The sequence below is a fragment of the Pseudorca crassidens genome, chromosome 18, assembly GCF_039906515.1.
Source record: "Pseudorca crassidens isolate mPseCra1 chromosome 18, mPseCra1.hap1, whole genome shotgun sequence".
NCBI lineage: Eukaryota > Metazoa > Chordata > Mammalia > Artiodactyla > Delphinidae > Pseudorca > Pseudorca crassidens.
This window is the reverse complement of record NC_090313.1, coordinates 2,884,402-2,912,390: the sequence shown is the minus strand read 5'-3', so window position 1 is coordinate 2,912,390 and position 27,989 is coordinate 2,884,402. Positions and strand designations below refer to the sequence as shown.

Sequence of the window (27,989 nt, the reverse complement as noted above, 5' to 3'; positions counted from 1 at the left end):
CTAATTTTCAGAAAAAAACAAGGATGTTCTGAATGAAAATGTTTGGTCACAGCTGAGTTTTTCTTGGCTTTATTTCTGTATGAAATGGTCTGAACACCTCCATCTGGATGGTTTGATCTCGCATCTACCCTGAAGTCTCATGTCAAGCACCATCTACGATTCTCACTTTTCTGGTCACTCAAGCTTCCTTTGAACGTCTCGTGTGTGTGGTGAAAGTTAAACTTGCGTAGCGTTGAATAGTTTGTGACGTACTCGTACTTTCTCATTTTCTCACTGTAATAGCTCATTCTTTCAAAGCCCTTTCGTTTTTGCCCGTGAAATCCTCTTGTAAGCCGGCTCCTCCTGTCTGTCCTGCTCTGGCTTCCTTTAGATCCGCATGAAAGGACAGGACTTGGCACCCGTGCCCTGAGTCCTCACAGCCCCTCTGTGTCCCACATTTTACTAACTGCACTGTTCGGTGATTCTTAATTTTTCAGTAGCTCCCTTTATAAATAATGAGCCAGAGGCCTGTATCTCTTGGTTTATCGTCTTAGACTTTACTCCTGTCTGAAAGCTGAGGAACTCAGTGTGACTCTGCGGGCCCCTGTAGGCAGGGCCGAGGGAGGGCACTTTGTTAAGGCCTTGGTAGGGTGGGCCGTGTTTCCTGCGGGCTTTGGTGGGGGGTTGGTTACTGTCGACAAGTTTCCTGTCTGCCGGGCTGCTCCTGTCCTGGTGCTCTGGCCGGAGAGGGCAGGCTTCTCCCGGCACTTTGTTAGTCTGCACCCTTTGGTGTGTCTGGATTGCAGGCTTCTCCAGCACCCAGTCTGGGGGAGCACAAAGAAGATGCAGAGGACCCACTGCCATGTTGTTTCTCAGGTCTTGAAGCCCGTGGGCAGTTGGCCTGTCATGTCCAGCACTGTCTTGTCCTACGTTTGTTCTACATGGACGCCCAGGGCTTTTTGCTGCACTGAGGCGGAGGAATAGGAGAGTGTGTCTGCCGCATCTTGTTCGGAGCCGGAACTCACCTGTCCTCCTCTTTACTATTCTGTCAAACGTGGCCCTGGTTCCTCTTCCTGTTTGTGAATACGGGCCCAGTAGCTGATGGGAGTGTAAAGCCACGTAGGCTGTGGGATGCCTTCACCGTAGGGGCGTGGCTGGGAGCAGGCAGGGGAACTGTGGGTGATGCCCATGAGCAGGGTGGAGGGGTGGACTGTCCCTGCATCCCATTTCCTTGCCCCCCTCCAGCTCTGGGACAGTTCAGGCTTTATTGTGGTTAGAGCTCCTAGGGTATTTCATTTTTGTTTCCTCCTATCAGTGCCTGTTACGTGGGTCTAGCAGCACCTCAAGTGTGTCACTGATGTTGAGAAGCCAGTGCAGGCAGTGGTCTCTCCTCGGTGGGGTCTGGAAGCTTGGCCTCTCCTAGAGGAAGGGGCTGTTGTGCTGCAGTTTACTGGGTGCTGTTATCCTGCCGTCCGCACTGTTCCCCCAGGCTCCTCACAGGTGCTGTTTAGAGCGCTTCTTGATCATGCAAAGCCCGTCTATTTCCTGTCCTCAAGGATTCCCTAAGCCTCACTGCGACTGCTCATGGCCTCTCCGCTACCCCCTTTAGCACTGCAGTGGAGTCTTTATTACTGTTTTTTTTTTAATACTTAATCATACCAACTCGTCTCACGTTAAGTTCCTGCCCTCCAACCTCAAGTGCTGTTGGGCATTCATACTACATCAGACCACACTCCTTAACACACTCACTTTCCACTCACCCAGATACTTTTTTTTTAAAAAATAAAGTATGTTTGGTTATATACTAGATATATTTTTAAAATTTTTCTTTTTATTTATTTATTTATTTGGTTGCGTCGGGTCTTAGTTGTGGCACTCAGGATCTTCATTGCAGCATGTGGGATCTCCTGGTGCAGCATGCAGGCATGCGGGCTTCTCTCCAGTTGTGGCTCGCGGGCTCCAGAATGTGTGGGCTTTGTGGCTCGTGGGCTTAGGCCCCATGGCACGTGGGATCTTAGCTCCCCGACCAGGGATTGAACCCATGTCCCTGGCATTGGAATGCAGATTCTTAACCACTGGACCACCAGAGAAGTCCCGTTTATTACTATTTTTTTTTAAAGCCTGCCTTTTCTGTTATTTCAGTGGAACCTTGGGAGGGATGGAAGGTTATGTATGTGTGCAGTTTACTGTCTTGAAATGTTTCTCAAAGTTTGGGTTTTATAACTACTTGTTTTGAGTATTAAAGTTAATGCAAGGTACTCATTGCCCTTTTGGCTCTCTGTGTTAGCACCTAAACTAATTGTCAGCCTAAGTAGTTGTTGTGACCTGCCCAGACCCTCTCTGTCTGGCGACCGTGTGGCTGTCCTCTGCAGGCTTGCCTCACTGTCCCTAGGAGTCAGACTAGGAGCCCACGGTGGGCTGAACGGGCACTTCGCCTGTGCCAGCTGGCTCTGGGACCTGTGGGCCCATGGGTGCTGCCCCACTGACCCATGTGTGTGGCAGGGGGAGCAGCAGTGACTGATCAGGTTCAATTCTTTGCTCTCCTGTGGAACCTGTCATACCGTGTTTTGGAGCCTCATTTTTCCCCTTTAGAAAATAAGACTGACATGAAATCTGCAGCATAGCACCCCGGGGATGCTTCAGTGGATGCTTCATCCTCTTCTTCCTCACCTGCTGATGTCTGTCTGGGATGATTGCTCCTTTACGGTGGACAGAGACGTAGCAGCCCTTTCATTGCATCAGTCATCTTGCCTCGCTTCTCAGGACTTTGTTCTCCCTTCCGCCCCAGCCCTTCCTGGAAACTACCTAAAATATTTGGTATCTCTTTTCTTGTATAAGTGGTCCCTGTCCTAGTGTTTTGGCATTGATACAGTGGAATCCACAAAATTGAATATGATTCAATTGTCATTTTAAACTAAAAGAAATGGGGGGCACATTGGGTGAAAGTGCTGTGTACTGATAGAATCCGTCATCAAACTTTAATTTTATCCCTAGGGCGTAGGAGTAGGTGGAATTAAGTACAAAATCTACAGAAGCCAAGGAGGCGAGAATTCCCTGCTGGATCCCTGTTTTCCACATGTCTATCCCCAACAATGTGGACCATTTGCATTAAACCTAAATAGCACAACTTACTTAAGATTCGTCTTTACTCATCTTGTTCTAAAATCACAGATTCCATCTGACAATGTGATAGGACAAGATTATATTTTTAAACTTCGAGAACCACACTCCAGAACTGTGCCCAAAGTAACAATTTCTTGTGTCAGAAATAGCTTCCTCATGAACTCTTCTGAGGAGCTGACCTGGCTGCTTGCATTTGGAATATTAAGGCTGCATGAGCTGAGAAAGTGCTTGGTTGGTCTGCCTTGCGTTGATGAGGGGGTCTCTCCATTAGTACTGGGGTGGGGGAAGGAAGACTTCTCCACATTGCCTGGTATTTTCTCCTTGGGTACACCCAGGGGTGTCATCAGCTGGTGGTGACATCATTAAGGGATGAGTCACCTACTTCTGCGTTTGTATCAGTGTGGCCGGCTGGGTCAGAGTCTGCTGTGGTCGTGATGTCTGGGTTCTGTGAAGGCCAGGTCGCTGTGATTGCCGATGAGACTCTGGGGCGGTGGTGGTAACAGCTCATTACTGCTGTGTCGTCCTTTACTGGATCCGTCGGTCCGTGCCGGTGCTGCACAGGACTGCCTTACCGGCCTGCCCCAAGTCGCACGCGTGTGCAGGTCGCCAGGAGGCTGCTGCACGTGATCGCCTGGGCCTTGCGCAGCTCGCCTTGCCGCTCTGCCTCTGGCCGTGTGGCTGTGACTCAGGCAGGGCCAGCCAGGTGCAGCGGAGGTGGTGGACTGGTTGGCTGTGGCCTGGAGCTGCTGGCAGCCGTGTTACCTCAGGAGCCAGGACGCTCCTGGAGCTGCAGCCCACGCAGAGGCGAGCCGAGTCAGGAGGCTTCCGACTTCAGTGCTTGTGGCCCTTGGCATTCTTGACTTGTTGCTTATGAGGACCAGTCATTTCTTCTGTTGTTCAGGCCAGTTTGAGTTGGGTGTCACTTGCTTACAGTTGGAAGGTCCCTGACTAACAAGATCTTTGTTACGTGGAGTATAACACACTCTATTTTGTGAAGTGAAGTTGGCTTTTCTGCTCTATTGTGTGGAAGGTAGTGCTGATTTCCAGTGCCGCCTGTGCATCTGGACTCCAGGGTGAAGCAGCTAACTGATGCTGGGGTTAGGGGAGCCTTTCAGACGGAAGTGTTCGTCATCGTCCCATTACCCTGCCGGGGCGGGGGTCTGCCCCACTTTGTCAGGAATGCCAGCGCTCTGCCGAGTGGCTGTGACATCCGATGGGCCCAGGTAGAAGGGTGGCAGCTGGACTTGGGGAGAAGAGTGTGGCGCAGGAAGCAGGACTCCCGTAGGGGTGGGCAGGCGGCTGGTTTCCCAGCAGGGCCACCCCTCCCTCCTGAAGGTGGGGCGTGGCCCCTACCCCCGAGTGGAGCAGTCTGGAGCGCTGGCCACGCCATTCCTGCGATGCAGGCCCCGGGGCTTCCTTCCCTCTCCTGCTGTCACTGCCCATCACTGGCTCTAGGGCCTTGTCCGTGCCGAGAGGACACAGCCATGCGGTGAGCCGTCGTTCCAGAGCCTCAGCCCCGGGAGCTGTCAGGCTGGCCGTGGACACCTGGGGCCTCCCCGTGGGAGACTGAGCCACGTCCCCGCCAGGTGGCTCTGGGCTCCTCTGACACGCAGACCACCTGTGCTTAGGCCTCTGAGTTTTAGAGTGACTTGCTATATGGACGGGATGACCTGGAGGTTACAGGTGGCGCTGTGCTCTGGTCTCCTTCCATCTCCTGAGCCCACCTTCCTTCCTGGCTCTCACGGCACCTGCTCAAGGTTGCTGATAAACGGGGAGGGGAGAGGAAGTCTTCTGAGCGAGAATGAGCTCTTTCAGGGCGAGCACGGAGGCATTTGTGTCTTTTCTTGGAGATTTCTGTAAAGCAGCAGCCTTTAGCAGTTACGTGATGACCGTCTTTAGAATTTGGGAGGAAGGGAAGAACTTTGTTTGCTATGGAGTGATAGGTACTTTTTGGGGAGCAGTCTTATTTTGAATAACGGGGAATTCTGTGACTCGGCCTAAGAGGTTTTAACTTGTACCATTTAGTGTTAAAATGGTCCAACTTTACATGAGCTGACTGCTTCACTTTAATACCGTTTTGTTCCTGCTTGTTGTTTGGAGATGTACTCTCCCCTTCAAGAGCCAGTTCAGTTAGGGAGAATGTGGGATGTGGATGTATCGCCAGCTCTTGCCAGGGGGTGCTGTGTTAGCCAGCAGCCCCCTCGTCTCCGCGGCTGACAACACTGAAGGTGTATCCTGCCCGTCTTGTTGGCTGCAGAGACGGGGTTGCTCTGCTCCAAGTGTCCTCTTTATTCTCGGGTCCAGGCTGGTGGGGCAGCTCCAGTGTGGGCCTTGCCATGCTCACTTAAAGGAAAAGACCGGGGAGGCTGGCTGAAACGCCTGAAGGCTCCTAAAGCTTCGCTTGGGGCCTGGCACGCATTGTCCTGCTCAGAGCGGGTACGTGTGCTCACAGCTCGTTGGCCGGAACCCATGGGAAGGCGTGGCAGTGGGTGGGGACGCACACCCCTCTTTAGGGGTGACCTGGAGTTAGACAGAGGAAGTTGGGGGACTTCCCTGGTGGCGCAGTGGTTAAGAATCCGCCTGCCAACGCAGGGGACACGGGTTCGAACCCTGGCCCAGGAAGATCCCACATGCCACGGAGCAACTAAGCCCGTGTGCCACAACTACTGAGCCTGCGCTCTAGAGCCCGCGAGCCACAACTACTGAGCCCGAGAGCCACAACTACTGAAGCCCGCGTGCCTAGAGCCCGTGCTCTGCAACAAGAGAAGCCACCGCAATGAGAAGCCTGCGTACCGCAACAAACAGTAGCCCCTGCTCACCACAGCTAGAGAAAGCCCGCACGCAGTAACGAAGACCCAATGCAGCCACAAATAGATAAATAAATAAATTTTAAAAGAATAAAAAAAGGAAGTTGGAAAATAGTGGGATGAACGTGAACTTTCTGGATTGACGCATCAGTTCTTATCTCGTGCCTTGGAAACCTCTTTATTTTACAACATTATTGGTGACGCTTCCCTGAAAACCACGGCGACTCTTTCTGCCAAAGCACAGTCATCCTCTTTCTGGCTAGAGGTTTGCACGTTTGAGAGCTCCGGCCCATGCATGTGGGTCACCCTGATGGCCTCGCCCTGCCAGGTTGGTGCTGGTGACGGTCGACATATGTGCAGCCTCATCTTCCTTAGGTGCAGATGAGTCCTCCTTATTTCAGGTGTTAGTTCTGGAACTAAACCTGAACATCTGGAAATGTGATATTAAGTAGAAATAAGGAATATGTCAAAATAGGATAATTTAGAGGGCTGGCAGAAGTGAAGGCTGGGAGGTTGAGCTTGGGCCAGGTGCTTGAAGTTCAGGCTCAGCCCTTTTGGTGGTGTGGCACTGCCAGTGTTTTCTGAGGGTCAGTGGTCAGAGCGTTGGGTGCTCGAGGACCTGGACCTCTGCTGGACAGACGCGGAGCGATGCCGGTGGTGGAGCTGCTGCCGCCTCTGGTGTGCACAGAGCTCTGCGGGGAGCCTTGGCGTTGCGGCGAGTGACGTGGCCACCCACCCAAGCGCGAGCTGGGGCGCTGCTGGGGGCCCGTGGAGGGCAGCGCCTGCCGCTGTGCGGAGCCGTGTGGTCTGTTCTCTGCACAGGCTCTCGAGTGTTCTTCTCCGTTCCTGAGCACCCCACCTTGAGGAAGGTTTCTTTGTTTTGTTTTGTAGTTGTTTTTATTACAGAAAAAGAGAATTTTCCTTGGTTGAACGTAGTTATCATTGGGTCAGTTTTTTCAGGAGACCTTGAGGTTTGGTGTACAAGATTGAGTATCTGTAATTTCACTCATTTTTGAACTTGGGGGTCATTGGCACGGTGCTGCCTCCCGCCGTTGGCGTCCTCATCCTCAGGCCTTTGTCTGTTCCTTGTTCCGTCTCAAGGATGCGAAGCCGAGGCCCAGAGGGCTTCAGTACACGGAGTAGGGCCGTGACCACGGGGGGGCAGCCTTCAAGCTCGGAAGGACTGTCCACCTCCTTCCCAGCTCGTCCCAACCTCGCTCCCCTTTGTGGGTGACGACAGACACTTCTCAGAAAGTATTTTTATGTCCCACTTTAAATACTCTGGGTCCCTTCTAGCCTGGTTTCCACATGGTGTGCTATTTGTTGTATTGCATTACGTAGTATTGTTTCTTTTGAAAGTAAGATATTAAAAATGAACTATAACTAATACATTTAATATTATGAGTTTCTTTGGTAGAAAACTGGTAGGATAAGTTTGAGAATACTGGATTAGTCTACTGTACCTTTAATTCACTTAAATATAAAAGTGAGGGTGAGTTTTTGGAAATACACGTTCCCAGTTGGGTAGATTCCAAGATCTTTGGGGTACGTGTTCCCTCTTCTCTGTGCTTATAAGGGATGGTCATGGGTGCGAGGGAGTGAGCCTGCCTGGGGAGAGGGTTCCTGACACCTTCCCTCTCTCTCCAGGGAGGTGCTTCTCACTGTTGGCTGCATGGAATCACCTGACGAGTGTTAACATTCTGATTTGGGGTCCCTTTCTTGGAGATTCTAATTTGTTGATAATTAGTCTGGGATGTGGCTTGAGTGTCTTGGTTTTCTAAGGTCCTGGGAGATCCTAACGTGCGGCCCCTCCTGAGAACCCCCTGAGGAAAGGCATGGGAGCGTGGACCTGAGAGGCGTGGAGGGTGGGTGTGTGTGCCCTCAGCCCGCACGGCAGGTCCACGGGAGGGGCAGGCTTATCTCCTAAGCATGAGCGCCCCGGGGTCACTGTGTGCCCTGTTAATGAGACCTTCCTCTATTCCCACAGTACAGACTTTCTCTGTACCCTAAGATTTTTCAGTCTTCGCTTTTTGTTGAATAGATTTCTATTTCAGGAGGTAGTCAGTTTTCTTTCTCTAGAGAAGCACCTTAGTCAAAACATTTTATTGACTCAGAATGTGCATTTTTTTCCCTCTCGGTGGCAAGCGTTTGTCTCATCTCATTGTGTAGCTTCCTGTTAAGAAATGTGGTGTGTGTGTGAATTCACTTAAGTTCTGATGTCACTTTGGAGCCCATTGGTGGGCCGTTTCAGCCAACCAGACGCTTCCTGGTATCCAAGTAAGAAAGATATATAGCTCTGGAATAACAGGAAATTTCAGTTTTCAACATCCTGTTTTTCTGGGTTTTGTGACTCTCTGCCTCACCACGATGAAGGTTAGTGGATATTTTCATGTATATTTCTTTTTTTGCAGAATACCACGATTTGAATTTTCCAAGCTCTAGAATTAGAACTTGAGAGCTGAGATCACCTGCTCCCACCTTTTATGAGAGAAGGCACTTTTATGTCCTGCGCAGAAGGAAGCTGAGGCCTGTTGAGGGTCCCACTTTGATAAAAAGTGCAACCAGCCCATTACAAAATGTAGCTGGATGTATCAGCCTAGATCATGCTCTCCTCTGACTTGGAAATTTCTTCTTAAATAATAGATATCAGAACAAATGAGTTAAAGTCTGTGCTATTAGGTGATTCTAAAGGCCGTTCTAAGGGGATACTCCTTTTTACAGGCAGGATCTGGCAGCATGAATTGCTTTATTTTTTGCTCCATCAGATGAGAAATGCGTGAGTGACATTCACAGAGGGCTTTGGGTGTCTGTGTTTACGGCTCCCTTCCCGGCTCTGTGTCTGCAGCTCCTCTCTTGACTTGGATTTGATGGCCTCCTTCCTGGAGGTGGTTTTTCAGCTTCTGGATTTGTCTCTCTCTCGTTCATGTTTAAATAAACATACCTCATGATGATTTCTACTCATCTCAGAAATTAAGACTGAAGACTTGTGGAAGATAGCAGTGGTTATTTAGATTTGGAATGGCTCTTCTCAGCTGCTCTTTATGTGTCTGTCCCACGGTGACATTCAGTGCCACGGGCCGGGTTGGTGCCTTGTTACCCATTCAGCGAACATGTGTGTTTTTACTGTGGGCTGGCCATTTTCTGGCTGTTGGGTGTTGTGAGGTCTGCTTGTGTAGATTTCACGGTCTAGGGCAGCGCGCACACATAGACCGAAAGGTTGTGGTGATGAGTGTGCCGGGAGCCTGGCTGGGCCCTGCTGAGCCTGGTCGGGGGGTGAGGCTGGCGGGAGCCGGATGAGTGAGAGTTAGCTGTGCAGGGGGAGGGAGAAGCAGGAAGGGGGGAAGCCGGGGCTCCTGGCAGGGTGTGGGATAGAGCAGCCGCCGAGTCGGGGGAGGGGTGACAGGCGGCCTGCAGAGGAAGTCCCTCCTGGGATGACTGCTCACCATAGTTCATTTTTGCCCCAGTGAGAGAACCTTTGAAGAATGTTAACACAGTTTTCATTTGGGCATCTAAACACATCTTTCTGTTAACTGCATCTCAAAGAATTTTTTTCATAATTTTTCTGGCACAGAGTTGTGGATGATTTGACTATTAAATTTTTGGGGGGAGGGAAGGAGTTATTCAGTGATCAGAAGGTGTATGTGGTCTTCAGACAGTGTTTGGGGATGAGACGTGTTTGCTTTAGCGCGTGTGTTTGCGCACACATCGTGGATCAGCCGTGCTGTGTCTAGGCAGCCTGATGCGCAGCATCTTTCAGCTCCTGGGTGTTGGAGGGTGGGCGGGGAGGGGACTAGCTTGGGCGCGTCCCCGGTCTCTAGGCGGCCGAGATTGCAGCGATGCAGACTAGACGGTCCTGGTCTGGCCTCGTGCTCTGCCCCGAGGGTGGCGGTGTCCCCGCTCCCCCTCTTCTGGAATCGGCCTCTCCTGCCTTCCCTTCCTTCCCTCTCGTATCCTCTCTGATGTCGGCGTTTCCCTTTTGCTGCTGTTGGTTTTGGCATCGGCTGTGGCCAGGAGAGGAAGTCTGTAGTAGGCCTGCCCTGAGGCCTGAGCCTCAGTCTAAGGAGAGGAGCCTTCACGGAGTGCCAGCAGTGCCCCAGGTTATGAAGGAGGGTGAGGCAGGGTGGGGACGTGGTGGTTAGGAAGCTGGACTCGGGCCCAGAGCGGCCCCAGTAAGGGAATCTGGCCTGGCCTCCTGTTCCGACCGGAAGCCGAGCTCCCAGGTGTGCCACCTCCTGGGGTCTCGCCTGCGAAGCCTACTGTCTTCCTATTACTGCGCAGAACTGCCCGACACTGGACTCTGCTAATTCTGCTTGTTCACTTTTCCCTTTCAGACATTTGATGCAAACGATTTGTATCAGGGGCAGAATTTCAACAAGGTCCTCAGCTCCTTAGTGACTCTAAATAAAGTAACAGCAGGTAAGTCTCTTTTTTACTGAATTTGAGGGGAGGGGAAGAAAGAGGGGCAAAAACCTTGTTGCTTCTGTGTTAGTGAGGCAGAGTGAACATTATTGAATTTAAAAAAGGATTGCATTAAAATTCTGGTTGTCACCTTTGCTGCGAGCAGAGTCTTCCTCTTTAGGTCCTGGTAGATATCAGTGCTTTCCTTCCTGTGAGCAGAGAGGAAAGTACAGCAGAGGGGGAGTGCCTTGTTCACAGGGGCAACGCATGGGCTGTCCTGGAGCGTGAAGCACCTTGCTCTGGAGTTCATGCTGATTAAAGCTCAGATCTCGTGAGCAGATCTAGTGCCTGTTTTTGAGGTACAGCCAGTGAGCTGGTCTCTACAGTAAACACCTACCTGGGCCAGGTTTCCTGAGGGTGACGAGGGCACCTGGGCTCTGTGGGCTGCGGGTTCGAGCCCCAGTTGCACCTCTAGGGAGAGGTGGGCTCCCCGACCGCGGAGAGGACAGCGGGTCTGTATGTGCTCCTGTGGGGCTAGCTCGGGCCTGGAGGCTGCCTGAGGCACCAGAAGGGCTTAGAGGCTCTTTTGTTTTAAAGTCATGTTTGTTTTCTACTTACCTTTACGGACTGTAGTTTCAGATCCCTGGGAGGGGCAGTTAGCCCTTGATACTGTCTCTTTTGATCAGAAAAAGTAAGTTTCTCTTGTCAGGGTCTCCTCTCATTTCGCCCCTACCCTTCCTCACTGTGTGGGGACGGGATGGGGTTGGAACGCTCGGGGCTGCAGGAACCGCTTCCGGGGCCCCTCACGCCACTCGTTTGCTGGGAGGGCTGTCTGGGCGCTGCCCCGCTGTCTGCGCTTGCGGACGTGCGCCCAGAGCAGCCTGTGCTGCCCGCCGTCCCGGGCAGGGCTTCCCTTTTCATAGCTTGACTTCGGGCTTGAAGTTGAGAATGTCTTGGGCTGTTGAGGTGACAGCACCTGAGGACACGCTAAATTAGGACCCAGGTGAGCGAGTGTAGGAAAGCGTGAGGGTCCAAGTCCAGGAGGAGAGCGAGAGGGGGCGGAGAAGTGGGGGCATCAAGGCGGACATAAGGACATGCAGCCATCGCACCCTCCAGACAGGGGGCTTGTGGCGTTTTGTCAAGCTCGTGCTGCCTCTTCGATCCCTCCGGGGAGAAGCGATAGACCTAACGTGAGCAGACAGATAGTAAAGGAGCCGGCCTGCCGCGGTCGGAGCGTTGGCAGTCGATGAGTGGGCTTCACAGAGGAGGAGTGCGTGCAGGCGGCGGGTGCAGCGCGGGCGCCTCCCCGGCCCCGGTCCGCCTGCAGCACTTTGCCGGCGTCTGGGCCGCAGTTTGACACTCACTGCCCTCCGCTGGGCTCGCTCTCTGGCAGCTGGGGCGAGAGCGGCTTTGGTAGACACAGTCCCCACGTGTGAGGCCGCGGGTGGGAGACGGCAGGTTTGCTCTCGCTCTGGGTGTGTAAGTTCCGGTGGGTCGGAAGGAGAGGGGGAGCGACGAGGGCGGCTTTGCTCCGTCCACCGGGCCGCGAGACCCTCGGTGATCGAGGCGGAGCCCCGCAGGCCGTGGGAAGCATGGTCACAGGCCGGGAGCTGTATCATCCGGGCATGTGTTACCATCGTTCCCGCCCCCATCTGATGCAGAAGTGTTTCTCGTGTGTTCTTGACATCATTGGATATACCCTGGACGCAGAGCATCTAGCGCTGTTCTTTACGAAGACCTGTTTGGAAGTTCTGAAATAAACCTGGTACTTCTCTCTTCAGCTTTTAAACAAGAGGACTGAGCCTTCTCAGGTGAAGAGAACTTTCTGCTTCTGTGTTTGTTGGCTGCTGCTCTTCATTTGTTTCTGAAGTCAGCGGGAAGGAGGTGACGGTGCCTTTTCAGCCGTCGGCTGTAGGGGCTGATGCAAGTGTAAGACAGGTGCACCTGCTGACTCCAGGGTCGTTGTTGGGGAAGCCCGTCACTGTCTTTCCTCTGCTTCCGGCACTTCAGGGAGACCCTTCGTGTTCTCCAGGCTTGTGGAGGAATACTTGCCTTTTACTTGGACAGAGGAGAGATTGGAGGTGGGGAAGGAAGGGATCCTAAACACTCCCTGGGTACGGCAGGCGGCCACTGGGGCAGCTTCTTCACGCCTGTCCTCTGGGCGCTGTTTGTGCTCGCAGTTGCCAGGCCTCTGCCACACGGCGGGAGCAAACACTGGCCCTTACTGCCAGCACTGAGCAGGGCCTGAGAATTGGAGGGGCTTCCACACCGAGACGTCAAGGTGGTTTTAGGACAGGGGTTCCGGACGCCAGGTCCGTGGAGCCCGGCAGGCAGCATGGAGGAGCGAGGGGGGCAGAGGGCAGCGGTTGCTCTGCCCGCGTGGGCCCTGCTCAGCTCTGGGTCAGTCAGGGAGCGCAGAGCCAGAGGCGCCAGAGCCCCGGTGCTTCAAGAACAGCTGGGAATGCCGGTTTCCCTGGGGAGTCCCCAGACTTCCAGTTGTTGGTACCTAATTCAGAATGTCATAAGACGCTGTGTAAGCCAATCCAAAGGGATCTGCCAGAGAAAGAGGACCTGGAGACCCCCAGTTTCAGGACATTTTTATAGAAGGCCCCCCACATAGCTGTAGGAAATTGCTAGGCGCGTGCATGTCAAAACAGTGATTTCCCTAGAAAACTCTCTCGTGGCCTCATTTTAAAAAAATCACATCGCTTCTGCGAAGTGGGCTGCCGACATTTACATGCTGGTGGCCTGAGTGGGGTGTGTGATCTTGCAGCGACTCCAGAGAGAGATCTGAGCCTTTAGTGCTGTGTGGTCTCTCGTCCTTTCACAGCCTTGTGAGGTGAGTGAAGTGTGCCTGCCGTCGTGCTGAGGGCATCATCCTCAGAAGGGCCTTTCTGGACGGAAAGCGCCAGGGGGTTCCGTTTGTTTCAAGTAAGAGAGTCTTTTCCGTCTCTGGCACGATCAGGCTTGCGGCTCGCCCACTGCGCGAAGAGCGATCCTGGAGGAGTGGGCGTGCGGTGGGGACGCGGGGGGAGTCTGTCTGCTCAGGAGTCGAGTGTGAGAGGCTTCTTGTTTCCAGGTGAGGGGAAAGTACTGAAAACAGTTACGAAACATGTTGTAAACTCAGAACTTAGCTAGAGAAGGACTGCTAAATAGTTCTGTTCACCTTCCCGGGAAGGTGCCTGGGGCGCGTGCGGTCGTTCGGTCCCGTGGCGGGGACTCTGCTCCTGGTCTCCTGCGCGGGTAGCCCCCTGACCCTCGGAGCCCGGTGCGGGGTGTGGGCGCAGTGTCAGGGGACTCAGCTCGCTCTCTCTCCTGTGACGACCTTGCAGACATCGGCCTGGGAAGTGACTCCGTGTGTGCCCGGCCCTCCTCTCACCGGATCAAGTCTTTTGACTCCCTGGGACCCCAGCCTTCGCACGGTCGGACTTCAAAATTGTTCCAGGGCCAGTATCGGAGTTTGGTAAGTGTGAGAGTTGGTCCCTGAGAATGGGAGTGTGTTGGGGAGCCGGGCGTGTGCAGCGTGTCTGGAAGGACACACGGGCCTCCGGGGAGTTGCTCAGCCAGAGGGTGGTTTGCCTTTGCTGCCGTTGCTCCTATTCTCGGGTCTGACGTTTGCCCATCACCAGATTATCCGCGTGTCGTGCTTCATGACGGCTTCTAAGAAATCTGTGTATTTGGGGCGCTCTATTTTAAGATATAGACCTGTTTATCTGGAGGGATGTGACCTTTAAAATGTTTTCCTGGTCACTTGCATCATATTTTCTTTACTCTGCACAAAGGTACGGAAGTTTGGGAATAAGAAATCCATACCTAGTACTTAGATGATGAAGAAATGGCTGGAAGCCGAAGAACCTAGAGGGTTTTTTTCTCTTTATGAAAGCGTGACAGCACCCTACTGAGTCAGGACGCAGCTTGTGAAGGAGGGACTCTCTTATAACGGTGCTGGTGAGGTGGGGAAGCCACCTGAGATGAACAGTCCTCCTGGAAAGTGAGGAAAACCCATTTGTAAATCGTCAGGAGACAGGCTGCGAGCACAGGCTTGGAAATGAGGACCTGAGAAGGTGAAGTACAGGGCCGAGCGGAGACCGTGGGGAGGGGCCGCCCCATCCGCCAGCCAGGGCGCGTGTCCACCTGCCGAACAGCCGAGCCCGCTCTGGACCGGATGGTGGCCTGGTCCTCAGCTCGATCAGCCGGTGCTGTGACTTCGCTGCATGCGACACTTTAGTAAATTATTGTATGTTAGAGAATCAGGGAGCTCGTCCTGTGAGTCTGAAGAGAACCGACCCCCCTGGAGTCTTCAGAGACCACCGCTCTCTACTTTACCACAAGAGAGTGTTGCCCAGTAAGCTGGTGTGATCCTCGGAAACGGAAGTTAACCTCGTTGGAGCTGTGTGTTGTAGAGAGAAGTTAATTTGAGTTTGGTCACGAAGCAGCGGTAAAAACGGAGAGCTGTAGAAGGGATATAATTTTTATGTGTTTTTGAACTTTTTGAACTCGAACTAACTCTCCATGCTGTGTGTCTGTGACTGTTCTTCCTCTCTGAGAAGTCCCATTGCCCTGTTTCAGGCCTTGTGAACAACACAACACACCTGAGCGTTTTTTCTCTGTGCCAGCTCTGGCTGGTTCCGTGTCTCACCTGGACTGACTCATGTGACCCTCATGGCCACCCCGTGAGGCTGGACGGACTTAGAGGGTCCCATTGCAAGCTCTGTGGTCCAAAGCAAGGGAAGATGCCCAGACCACTTGAAAAATAGTTTCAGTTAGCTCTGAAATGTGCAAGGAAAATGCAAGAAAAATCAGGCTTTGGATAAAGAAACCTTTCTGTCTGACCCATTCGCTTGTGGCAGTTGTCGGTTTCTTTGTTTGTTTTGTTTTTGAGTAAATGAGGACTGGATTGCAAAGGAATAATTTTAGTAAGATAAAGTTAAATGTTCTGTTGTGATGAATGTTGCTGAGATCACGGTAAGTATAGCATTGGTGTTTCATTAGCAAGAGAAAGTTCAAGTTACATCAGAACTAAAAAGCCCCAGCCACCTTGCCTGTGCCGTGGACCCGGTGAGCCACTCACGAGGCGAATGCGGTGAGACTCCTCTTGACCTGCTAGGTAAGAATAACGATTTCAGACTTCCCTGGCGGCACAGTAGTTAGGAATCCGCCTGCCACTGCAGGGGACACGGGTTCGAGCCCTGGTCCAGGAAGATCCCACATGCCGCGGAGCGACTGAGCCCGTGCGCCACAACTACTGAGCCTGCACTCTAGAGCCCGCGAGCCACAACTACTGAGCCCACGTGCCAGAAGTACTGAAGCCCGCGCGCCTAGAGCCCGTGCTCCTCAACAAGAGAAGCCACCGCAGTGAGAAGCCCACGCACCACAACGAAGAGCAGCGCCCGCTCGCCGCAACTAGAGAAAGCCCACGCGCAGCAACGAAGACCCAACGCAGCCAAGAATAAAATAAATAAATTTATTTAAAAAAAAAAAGGGAATAATGATTTCTCCACCCCTCGTTTCAGGGGAGCTTTTAGAAAAGGGAGGAAAAGAGCTGAAGCGGTAAGCTAGTGACTGAATACGCCCTTTCCAGCCTCCCAGGGCAGCAGCAGCGGTGGCAGTAGCCCCCCGTGCGGAGGGCTGGGCTGTCTGCCTGGTGCGTGGTCCTCACCCCGCCTGGGCTCGCGCCCGCTCACAGCGCTCCTAGAGCCCATCCTTCAGTGTAGGCCGTGCTCCACGGCTGGGAACCTGTGGCGTCAGAATGAAGGGGTCCAGCCTGGCCGCCTGGCCCTGTGCAGACGTCACCCTGTCCTGTGCTTAGTGGAGTGTCCCTTTCTGAGGTGGGGAAGGCGTCCCTGGTGTTTGCCTGGCCTGCAGCTGTAGGGAGAGTGTAGGTCACTGCCTCGGCAGCGTCCTGATGAGAGCCCCGTGTGCCACCTGGATGCCGCCCGGTGTGCGCCCAGCAGTAGGGGGACAGACAGGCCGGCAGCAGGGCTCCCAGGGCAGTTTGACCTCCTTAGGGGCCTGCTCTGCACCTGTGTTTGTTACGTGTCATGTTCGTTATTGGAATTTGTCACCCGAATCGGCTCTGCAAAGCCAGGGGAAGTCACAAAAAGGAGAATGTCATGGAGATCAGAGTAGACGGCTGATGAGTGATGACAGTGGTCTGCAGAGAGAGAGAACCTGACACAGTGTATGAGCGGGTCATGTTTCTCTGAGCAGAGCGAGGACAGCGTGTGTGTGCTGTGTCCCGGCTGTGACGTGAGCCCTGTCTGGCCCTCACCGCTCAGGTGCCCCTGCCACCCCGCGTTTGAGGGGACAGTGGTCAGCCAGAGGCTTCCTGCCAAATGTGGATGAGAGATTGCTTTATCGAATATTCTAAGTATTAAATGTGAAGTATGCATTAAATGTTTAATCCGTTAGATATTTAATATATTAATTTGAATTATTAAATAAACATGATTTATAGCAGTTAACGTATAAACACATAAATAGATAAACACACATGAACTATTTTAGGCATTCTGTCAGCTCCTCTTCTTGACGTTCTGCCTGAGCACTGTGTTTGTGCTTTATGTTTTTCATCTTGCTTAGTGATACATGAACCTAGTTTAAAGACTCAGGTAACTCTGCAAGACTTGCTATTAGGAAACAATCAGTAGAGACACAACCGCTTCCCATGTTTTCTCTGTGTCTCTCTAAATAAAATGCCTTTTATAAAGGTTGGTTTGGGTTTTTTTTTTAAAATAACACAGTGTTGCCACTGTGGACGTCCCACAGTGGCAGGGGGCATCAGGGCTCTTCCACTTCCCCTGGGCCTTAGCTTCACGGGTGCTTCCGGGCCTCCCTTCCCCGTGGCTGAGTCCTCTAGTGGCTTCGTTGGGTGGGTGTTAGTGCAACACCATCATGACCCAGACTCACAGTGGGGCCACCGTGTGCTGGGACTGTGCTTTCCTGATGACCTTCTGTTGCCTCTTTAGTTTTCTGTGCACCTTGTGCAGATTATAGTCTGGTCTGTGGCCTTTCTTGAAAGAATCTCGTCTGCGCATTCAGACGTGTTCGGGTTTTTCAGTTTCCTCTTCCTGGGGGCCGCTGGTGAAGTCTTCTGGCTGCCGGAGCGTCTCTTGGTTGCAGGCAGGACGTGCCAGCTGCCGCCTCTGCGCTTCCCTCATCACCTGCAGACTCCTTTGACCCGAGTCGACTTCCTCCATGTCTTTCTGGGTCTTCACTTTTTTCGTGGTTAATTCCCTGTTTTGGAGGAGTGCATCTTATACTAACTTCTTGAGCAAGGGTGCAGGGGAGGTAAAGTTGTTCAGATCTTGCATATCCACAGACGTCTTTTTTATCCTGAGACGAAAGTTTTTTTGTCTTTAGTTTTCTGCAGTTTAGTTACAGTGTGACTTGGTCCAGATTTCTTTAGGTGTGTCCTGTGTGGGGTTCACTCAGCTTCTTGACCCTGTGTGTTTGTGTCTTTTGTCACATTTGGGACATTTTTAGCCGTATTTCTTAGACTCCTTTTCAACTCTGTCCTTTCTCCTCCAAGACTTCGATGGTTCCAATCTTAGATCTTTGTCATTTCCCCCAAGTCCCTGGGGCTCTCAATTTTTTTTCACTCTGTCAGTTTGAGTAGATTTTGTAAGTTCTGTTTCATTTCTGGGATTTTCTATTTTGTCTGTTTTGAGAGAGCTTCATCTTAGTGTTGGGATCCATGTCTTTTCTCAGTCAGGCTCCGATTTTCCTTGTTCTTGGAATAAGGGGTATCTTCAGTTCTATCCTAGACACTTGGGAGAGTGTGTTGGAAGATGCTGGATCCTGCTGAGATCTTGCGTCTGCGGCTGCAGCCCTGGCTGATGGGGTTTTGTGTGGCGGTCCTGGCTGAGGGTGGTAGACCGTGGTTCTGGGGACAGCTTGGTTTCCTTGCTGTGGTGTCGGGTCAGATTCATTGACCTGGTGTCACTGGGGTTTCTCTTGGACCCCTGACAGTGCTGCTGGAGGGGGGTCGGGGAGACGCTGGGCCTGGCTCCCCCCACGAGGCTGGGTGGAGGGCAGGGGACACCTGTGTGGGCATATGGGGCTGCCTGCTGCCACCTGGGGGGACTGGACACTGGACTCCCAGCCTCATCTTGGCTGATGTCACTGGTGCTGGAGGAGCTCTGGGGCTTGGTGGGCCACGGGACGTCCTGCCTGGTCCCCTTGGACACCCGCGTGCTGGCTGAGTGGCCCATGTGCTGTCCCTTTCCCGCCGCTTTGGCCAGGAGAGCAGACTCTGCTTGGGGATTTTTGTTTGTCGACTTCCGTTGGCAGTTCCAGGTTGCAGGCCTCCCCAGCACCCGGTCTGGGATAGATGGAGACAGACATTCCAGCCAGTCTGCCTTCCTCTGCCCACTTTTCAGAGATCTGCAGTTAGGCTTAATCTCTGAGAAAGATGCAGGTTAAAATGAGGTACCCTTTCTTCCTGTCGGTTTGGCAGTATCCAGTGTCGGTGAGTGTTTGAAGCAGTCAGACGTCTTAGACGCTGCTGGCGGGAATGTCTGGGACCTTTTTGGAGGGCAACTTAGCAATGGGCGTTAAGATTTAAAATGTGTCATCCGTGTTCTCTGACCTGAATTTAACGTATCGGCTCATTTACAGGCGTGTGCAAAGACATGTGCAGACAGTTCTGATGCAGCCTTGTTTTGCAGTAGAAAGCAACTAGACATGGTCTCAGGTCTAGTAGTGGAGACTTGGTTAAGTAACTAATGGCACTGCCGTACAGTGTAATATTAAGCAGTTAGTTAAGACTGAAGTAATTAAGGACTGCTAGGAAGATGCTCACAGTGTATTAACTTGTTGCAAACTGTAGAGGAGCGTGTAGCGTGTAAATGTGTGTGGAAGTGTGTCTCTGCTCGTGTGGGCACCACACTGGCAGGAATAGGCCCTTTGCAGCCATTGAGGGTTTCCTCCGGGACTGGACCTGGGGCAGTGGACAGGGCCGTGGGGACTTTGGTGTGTCCAGCGCTCCTCTGCCACATGAACGGGGTGGTTACGCCCTGTCTGTCCAAGCGAAGTCTGTTCGTGTCATCACAGTGTAGAATGTGTGTCCTTCATGACGTCTCCTCCCTTCTCCCCTTTTTAGGACATGACGGATAATAGCAACAATCAGCTGGTCGTAAGAGCCAAGTTTAACTTCCAGCAGACGAATGAAGACGAGCTGTCCTTCGCGAAAGGCGACGTCATCCACGTCACGCGGGTGGAGGAAGGGGGCTGGTGGGAGGGCACGCACAGCGGCAGGACCGGCTGGTTCCCCAGCAACTACGTGCGCGAGATCAAGCCCAGCGGTGAGTGGCCGGCGGGGGAGCAGGAGGCAGGGCACGTGCCCCCTGTCCTGGGCGGGACCAGTCTCCCGTGTCCTTTCTGCGAGGGGGAGTGGTGTTTGCCCCCGCGCTGGGGAAAGGGCTGCACGGTCACAGGCTAGCTCTTCATTCCGTTGCGACATCAGCACTATAAAATAGAGGCTTACTCTGTTATTTTCCCTTTGTAAGGAGAAACATCTCAAATCTGTTGGGGTTTATTTTTGTGGTTACGCTTTTACATAAGGTAAACCTTATCGCCCTTTGTAGGGCTGCTGTCGGGACTGAGAGCTGGCTCTGTCCCGCAGGCTGTGGCGGCTTCTTGCTGTGGTGGGTTTCTTGCTGTGGGTGCTTTTGCCCGTCATGTACAGTTAAGTAATTTCTGTCCTTTTCTTTGTGCTCATAATAGCATTTTAAAATGCATCGCTTTCCTTAGGTTTTCTGCAATTGCTTAACATTACTGAATTTAAAAAATCACTCAGATGCTTATCTTGTTTTGAAAGGGAATAGTGAGTGGTACTGGCACTGTTTTCATTTCTGCTTAGATTCACGTCGTGGAATCGCGATTCTCTCTGCGGCCTGGGATCTGTGATTTGTGTCACTCCGGTATGGGTGTGGAAGTTCAGGCGCACGGCCTCTGCGTGTGTGTGTGTGGTGCTGTCCTGCGTGGCGTCACGGGGGGGAATGGCAGGCCTCCCGAGCACGTCTGCCCAGTAGTCCCTCGTTCCCTGAAGCAGCGTTCATTTATCGATAGAGACTGCTGGTTTTATCAGTGCAGTCATGTAGTCCTTGCCTTCATGGGTTCATGTGTGTATGTGTATATGTTTGTATTCATATGGAGCTGGGGTGTAGGCGCTCTGATGAGTGAGATTTCAGAACCAGCGTCTTAAAGGGAAGAGTGGGTGGCCGGAGACGCAGAGGTGGGGAGGGATTTGCAGGCCGAGTCTGCTGTGACTTGACTTGCATGTCGTCCATTGTCTGGAAAGGCCTTGCTGTGTGCTGCGGTGTTCTGCTTCTGCCTGGGGAGAGTGGTGGTGGTCCGCGGTGCGCGTAGGGCCGCGTGGAAGGAGTGTGATGGGAGCGGCTCCGCGTGGGGAGGAGCCCCGGGGCCCACGGGCGTTTCAGGTTAGGGTGCGGGGACGGCGCTCCCTCGTGGGGTCAGCGGGGCTCCCTCGTGCGCGTTGGTGCAGCCTGTGCTGCGGGCCTGGTGGCACAGAGCAGGAGCCCGGGGAGCGCTAATTGCTGCTCTTTGACTTTTTGAGGTAGCAAGAAGAAGAGCTGTCTAAAAGTGAACGTGACAGTTTTGATAAAACGAGTATTTTCCTAGCAGTGACGCCAAACCACAAGTATTTTAATAAGGCAGCCTGCAGCCCTGATTGGTAAAGGTTTCGGTGTTGGATTTTGGGGGGGAATAACACGTGCTTCTTCTGTCTTTTTTAGATGGTAGTAAAATTTACCATAATGTAAAATTGACCGTTTTAACCGTTTAAAAAAAATGTTTACGTGTACAGTGTAGTGGCACTAAGTACGTTCACACTGTTGTGCAGCCACCACCACCATCCGTCTCAGAGCGTCCTCATCTTCCCAGATTCTCAACCCATCAAACAATCCCTGTCTCCCCTGAGCCCCTGGCAGTCCCCATGCGACTCTGTCTCGACTGACGTTTGACTCCTAAGAGCCTCATGTTAGGGGAATCATACATGATTTGTCCTTTTGTGACAGGCTTATTTCACTCAGCATGTCTTCTGGGTTCACCTGTGTTGTAGTGTGTGTGTCAGAATTTCACTCCTTTTTAAGGCTGAATAATATGCCCTTGTACGGTTATGCCACTGATAAACCCTCACACCTCTGTGTTTCTCCTCTGTTCTCACACTGCCGCCACCCTTGGAGCACTTCTTACACCAGTGTGTGGGCTTTCCACACATCACGCCACTGGATCACACCAGCTAGGTGTCCTGCAGTTCAGTTCAGTTCTGATAGCCATCTGCCTGGGGTCAGTGTCACAGAGGTTGACGGCTCAGGCCCACAAGACTGACCCCACTTCATATGCCACCAGCCCCAGGTTGTCACCTGGGCTTCTGACCAACTGGCTGTAAATCGGGGTTCCTGTGACCCTCTCCTAGAGTTTGATAATTTGCTGGAAGGGCTCACAGAGCTCGGGGGGAGCGCTCCTCAGGTTTCCTGGTTTATCCCGGAGGAGAGGACACAGATGAGCAGCCGGATGAAGAGGCACAGGGGGCGAGGCCCAGAAGGGTCCCAGGCGCGGGAGATTCTGTCCCCGTGGAGTTGGGGTGCCGCCTTCCTGGCACGTAGGTGTGTCCCCCGACCTGGAAGCTCTCTGAACCCCACGCCGTTGGGGTTTTACGGAGGTTTCATCACAGAGGCGTGAGTGATGGTTAACTCAGTCTCCAGCCCTCTTGCCTTCCCGAGAATGGGGCGGGGCTGGAAGCTCCGAGCTTCTAATCACGGCTTGGTCGTTGTGGTGACCAGGAGCCACCCAGAAGCCCCCCTGGAGTCGCCTCATGAGAACAAAGGACGCCCCTGTCACCCAGGAAACTCCAGGGGGTTTAGGGACTGTGTGTCAGGTACAGGGTCAGAGACCCAGTGTTAGAACAGAAGATGCTCCCAGCGGCCTCGTCAGGAGTTCCGAGGGCTTCAGGAGCCTCGTGCCAGGAACCGGGGGCAGAGACCAGTACATATGTGTACGTGTTTTTATTTCACACCCGAATTTTATTTATCCATTCTTCTGTTCCTAGACTTTTGGGTTGTTTCTAGCTTTTGGCTCTTGTGAATAATGTTGCCGTGAACATGGCTGTACAGATGTCTGTCCTGAGTCCTTTCAGTTCTCCTGGGTATATTCCTAGGAGTGGAATTGCTGGCTCATACAGTGACTATGTTCGGTTTTTGAGGAACTGCTGTGCTGCTTCCACAGCAGCTACACCATTTCACATTCCCATCAGCAATGCACGGGGATTCCTATTTCTCCACATCTTTGCTGACACTTGTTGTTTTCTGTTTCGTTTTGTTTTTTTGATAATGGCCATCCTAACGGGTGTAAAGTGGTATCTCATTGTTGCTCTTTTTCTATAGTTGATATCGTTCTATTGTTGATAATAAAAGCAGTGTATTTTCATTATCATAATAACACAGTTAGCAATAATAGCCAAGTTTTTATGTTCTGGTTCCTGTAGAAAGTGCTTTTCATCTGTGACTTCAGTCCTCACCACAACTCCAGAGGATAAGTACTGTTGGGATATTCAGGGCATAGGGTACACATGTCCTCAGGGGTCACAGAGCTGGTGGTGGGCACGTCCTCAGGGGTCACAGAGCTGGTGGTGGGCACGTCCTCAGGGGTCACAGAGCTGGTGGTGGGCACGTCCTCAGGGGGTCACAGAGCTGGTGGTGGGCACATCCTCAGGGGGTCACAGAGCTGGTGATGGGCACGTCCTCAGGGGGTCACGGAGCTGGTGATGGGCACGTCCTCAGGGGGTCACGGAGCTGGTGATGGGCACGTCCTCAGGGGGTCACGGAGCTGGTGATGGGCACGTCCTCAGGGGGTCACGGAGCTGGTGATCGGCACGTTCTCAGGGGGTCACGGAGGTGGTGGTGGGGCACGTCCTCAGGGGGTCACGGAGCTGGTGATGGGCACGTCCTCAGGGGGTCACGGAGGTGGTGGTGGGGCACGTCCTCAGGGGGTCACGGAGCTGGTGATGGGCACGTCCTCGGGGTCACGGAGCTGGTGATGGGCACGTCCTCAGGGGGTCACGGAGCTGGTGATGGGCACGTCCTCAGGGGGTCACGGAGCTGGTGATGGGCACGTCCTCGGGGTCACGGAGCTGGTGGTGGGCACGTCCTCAGGGGGTCACGGAGCTGGTGATGGGCACGTCCTCAGGGGGTCACGGAGCTGGTTGTGGGCACGTCCTCGGGGTCACGGAGCTGGTGATGGGCATGTCCTCGGGGTCACGGAGCTGGTGATGGGCACGTCCTCAGGGGGTCACGGAGCTGGTGGTGGGCACGTCCTTGGGGTCACGGAGCTGGTGGTGGGGCACGCCATAAAGAGTGGAACTTGCTGATTGTGCAGACGTCTGTTGAATCTGTGCCTCTTGAATTTTGCTGTGCACAGCTCATTTAAATGGGAATTCTGGTCTGATTTTGAGTCACCATAGTAAGAGTGCAAATGAATTTTTCCTTTTCAGGTATTTCTCCAAAGTTAACCTTTGAAAATTACACTGCAAAGATAGTCCCAGAGGGTTGTTTTCAGGTGGATGAGAGTATGGTCAGTGTCGTCTGTTGTTTTCAGGTGGATGTGTGAGTGTGGTCAGTGCCATTTGTGGTGGCGGGTTGTCACAGCTGTTGGCCTCTGAGCATCTAGCAGCCTGGCATGAGTGTTCTGCTCTCAGTCCCACTTTTGGAGGGGGGTTTTGGGGCTGAGAGCCGGGGTGGCGAGGGGGGCAGATGTGGCTCTAAGGAGAACCAGCCATTGCATGTTTATGAGTGTTTACCTGCATCAGGAGTGACTGCATCACTTTGTTCTGCCTAAAATTCCTATTTCTGTGTCTTAATCCTGTGTTTCTGTGTGTGTGTGTGTGTGTGTGTGTGTGTGTGTGTGTGTGAGTGTGTGTGAGAGAGAGAGAGAGAGGGAGAGAGAGGGAGAGAGAGAGAGACCCCTTTTCATCGTATGTGCGTAACTGCATTGTTGTCCAAGGGCTGTTTGCAGGGGTCACATGGAATCCCTAGTTTTCATACCAAACTGAGACCCAAGTAACTTTGAAAACTTTCCTTTTTTTCCTGTTTGTTTTTTAAAATAATAGGGAATAACATATTTGCTTAAATTGGTGATCTGTTATGCTGAGTATTCTTTATTTGACTGTTGAACCAAAGGAATAACCTCTTTTGGTAAGTTTCTATCCCGGGTGTCCTCAGGTTACTCTCCAGTATATTCTAAGGAAAGCTGTCCCCGTCTGATTTTAAACGTGGGCATTTGAGAAGGAAAGACGTGAAACCATGTTTTTACCGTATCACTCTGTAACAGTTGAGAGTGAAACTCTAGGATCACAGTAACATTTCTGTATTGCATTTTTTTTTAGTAATTAATGTGGCTTTTTGATTTTGGAATAGGTTTCCTTTTTGAAAGGGCAAGTTTAGCATAAGTGTTGTAATTCACAGTGTCATTAATGCTTAATTTTCTGTAAAGAAAATGTGCCAGGTCCCAACATACAGACTTCTCTAACTGGCCATCATGTCAGGGTCATTTCCTTACGAAAGACAAACAGCGACTTCCTTTAAACAGTGAGTTTCTCTTCTGCGTTAAATTTTGATTTGATTTACTAATATTTCTATCGAATAAACAAAGCTGAGATTCCTTCTCCGTGATATCCCCTGGGCTACACGTCTCCGGGTGAGTTCTCGAGTGTCCAGCCTCCGTCCGGCTTCTCGGGTGGGGCGTGTGCGCGGCCGCGGCCGCCTGCCCCCTCGTGGCCGGAGGTGGCAGTGCTCTGGTCAGGCTTCACCCCGCGTGTTTGTGTCTTGGACCTGTGTGTGGTTTCTTGTTTGAAATACTCCCTCCTTGAAGACAGATCTCTTCCAAGAGTCTGCCTGAGGATGCTTCACGTTTTGCTGCAAACGCACTGGATGTTCTTCCTGAATACGTGAAACTCACTTTATTCACACAGATGTATATGTGTATTTTGCACACACGCGTGATAGTTTCTTAAATTCGAGAGAGATGGAAGGAAAGCAGCCAGGAGGCCGGCTCTGTAGTGAGCGGCGCTGCTGCTGCCCTCCTTCCGGGAACGCAGACACGCTGGGTCTCCCGTGGGTTAGAACGTGAGCACTGCCGTGGCCGGGCTGCTGCTGGGGGCACCCGTGGGCTCGGGATGCTCCCAGGTCCCGGTTCACATGTGCACCTCGTGCACCGGGTTTCTGTTAAGCGGTCATTTCTGATGCGCTGAGTTTTCTCGTCAGTGAACAGTGAAGGCACTTCTTGGAAGTGTTCCTTTAGGATCGGGTGAGCTTGGGGCGCTGAGTCATGAGCCGTGCTTGGCAGTGATGTGGGAACTTAAATGGCTCTCACTTGCTACTCTCACTTGCAGCGTGATGTTTAATGAGCATTCACACTGCCATTTCCTAAGTTTCTCATTTTCCAGTATTTTCTGTTTATTTTTGGCATACTAAAGTGACATGAAATGCAAGCTGGATTTTGGACGCAGTTATTACTCTGGCTGTGAAAGAGCAGTGTTTGATAGAGATATAACCTGTGCAGGGGGAGGGACAGGGTGACACAGAACCTTGTTTCATTAGTGTGGCAGGGAAAAGCCTCTGCCCTCACCCCCTTCTTTGGCGTGGAATGGGTTTGGGCGTGTGCATGCACACATGTGCATGGGTGCACGTGATGCTGTGTTTCTCAAGGCACCCGGAATGGGGCTGTGCCTCTCCATGCTCTCTCTTCCTGATGCACATTTTTTGGGTGGGGAGAGTATAAAATGTAAGCCTGGCACCTCTGGGGCGTGTGGGGAACCTCACATATGTACAGAGCGGCCTGCGGTTAGGGGGTTGGTAATTTGTTCTGGAATGTGGAAGTGAGTGTCTCTCTAGAGTAACATAATAAACGCACGCTCACACGAACACCGATGTTACTGGGCACTGTAGGGCGTGTTCTATGAGCGTGGCCATGTCCCAGTGACCGTGATTAACACCCCCTGGTTCAAGGACACGCCCATGGGTCAACTGTCCTGTAGCAGTTTGGGGTCAGGGTCCATAGTCTTCAGTAATAGAGATGCTCTTTTCAAAAAAAGTTTTATTTGTGAAATATTACGTTAAAAGTAATCCAGGCATGTGAAAACAGAGCACGTGGGACAGAAAAGCCGATGGGGTGACGGGCAGAGGTCGCTTGCTCCCCCCTCCCCCTCTCCTGGCCATCGCCCCTGGGAGACCCCGGCCCCCGCCATGAGCTGCCTTCTCCGCGCAGCCCCTTCTGTGTGTGGTGGGACTTCTCTGCCTGATTTGTGTCCTGCAGACTTTCTCTCTGACTTGTCCTCCCTTGCCCTCTCTCCTGTTGGTTCCCTTTATCAGGAATGCTAACTAATATCGTTTATTTCATGTCCACGGACATTGACAGTCATCTCTTGATGCCCCTCTTTGTAACACGAGGACTTACCCTTGACCTTTTTCCACCTTTGCATTCTGTTTTTCATACTCCAAGGTTGTTAACGATTGCACTCGGTTCTAAAATCACAGCCAACGTCCCTTCAACAAATATTTACTTTAGTGGCCACTGTTATGGGAACTGGGGGAACAACAGTGAAAAAACAACAGAATGTCTACCCATAAATCAGGAAGCCTACCTGAGGTCCCCTGAATAGAAAATTGGGTAGCATGGGTGATGGGGAAGGGGGCGGTGCCCTGTGCTCCCTGCTGGCGTTAAGTAAAGAGAGGAGGGGCTTTGAGAGGATAAAGAAGGCTTAGGGCAGAGCAGCCCCCATGCACGGTGTAGATCTTATTTGGTTCCTAATTCAAATAAGCCAACTACAAAAGCCTTGTTGTAACCGACCGGGAAATTTGAATATGGACTTGCATCAGATAATATTAAGGAATTATTAGGAATTTGTCAGGTGTGATAAGTGCCTGATGTTAGGATTTTAATTAAAGAGGAGAACCCTCTGAGTAGGGTGGACACGGAAGTGTTGGTGGGCTTTGCTGTGAGGCTTCCAGGAGGAAAGAGGGTATGAGAGCAGCCGGGGGCTGGCACCTGTGCAGGCTCAGCAGGGGCACACGTGTGTGGGGTTCTCCCCACTCCTGTGCACACTTGGAGATCTCTGTAACAGAGGCTCAGACCGAGGTTCAGGAGAGTCCACAAGGACAGATTATGGCTAAATGAACCAGGAAGATGCTCAGCAGTTGAAAGCCAATAGGAAGGAGTACAGGGTTGAGGAAACTGGCAGCACAGAAACCAGTGACCGTGGGGCTTAACCCCTGGGGAGCCTGACCGGGGATGGGAGAATGGTTTCCAGGCCGGGTGACAAACAGTGGGGACTCAGAAGCGGGAGCCAGAGTTGGAGTTGTCCTCAGGGTTGAGCGTCGCCCGTGGGCTCCGAGGGGTCAGTGCACACAGCCTGGCGGGAGGGCCGCCACCAGCGCAGAAAGCAGGGCTGTGAAACCTTCGGACAGGAGAGGCAGAGGGAAATGAGGGATGACGAGAGGGAGCCCTTACCCTTCCAGAAAGAGGCGGAAGAAAAGCCCACGATAGCTGGGCCCTGAGGTGGCCGGGGTGTGACTGCCTTTGCCTCTGGAAGCATTGCCAGCGGCAGGGCCGCCCCCCGGGGGTGGAGGGGTGACTGTGTAGGGCTGCCGTGCTGCCCTAGCCCAG

At 52.5% G+C, this 27,989-nt stretch overlaps 1 protein-coding gene across 8 annotated transcripts in view; it reads left to right on the top strand.

Annotated features, from left to right (window-relative positions):
• Positions 1-27,989, top strand: part of ARHGEF7 (Rho guanine nucleotide exchange factor 7) — a 127,295-nt gene that overhangs the window by 44,977 nt on the left and 54,329 nt on the right. For 6 of the 8 annotated variants that reach the window (XR_010936816.1, XM_067713025.1, XM_067713026.1 and 3 more), the window contains exons 3-5: positions 10,241-10,325; positions 13,640-13,770; positions 19,411-19,612. Coding sequence is in view for 7 of the 8 variants with exons in the window: in XM_067713025.1 (XP_067569126.1) it covers positions 10,241-10,325; positions 13,640-13,770; positions 19,411-19,612 (418 nt within the window). In the remaining variant the exon portion in view is untranslated. Of the gene's footprint in view, positions 1-8,179; positions 8,283-10,240; positions 10,326-13,639; positions 13,771-19,410; positions 19,613-27,989 lie in introns of those variants that run through there. The other 2 variants (XM_067713031.1, XM_067713030.1) reach the window with 2 other exon arrangements.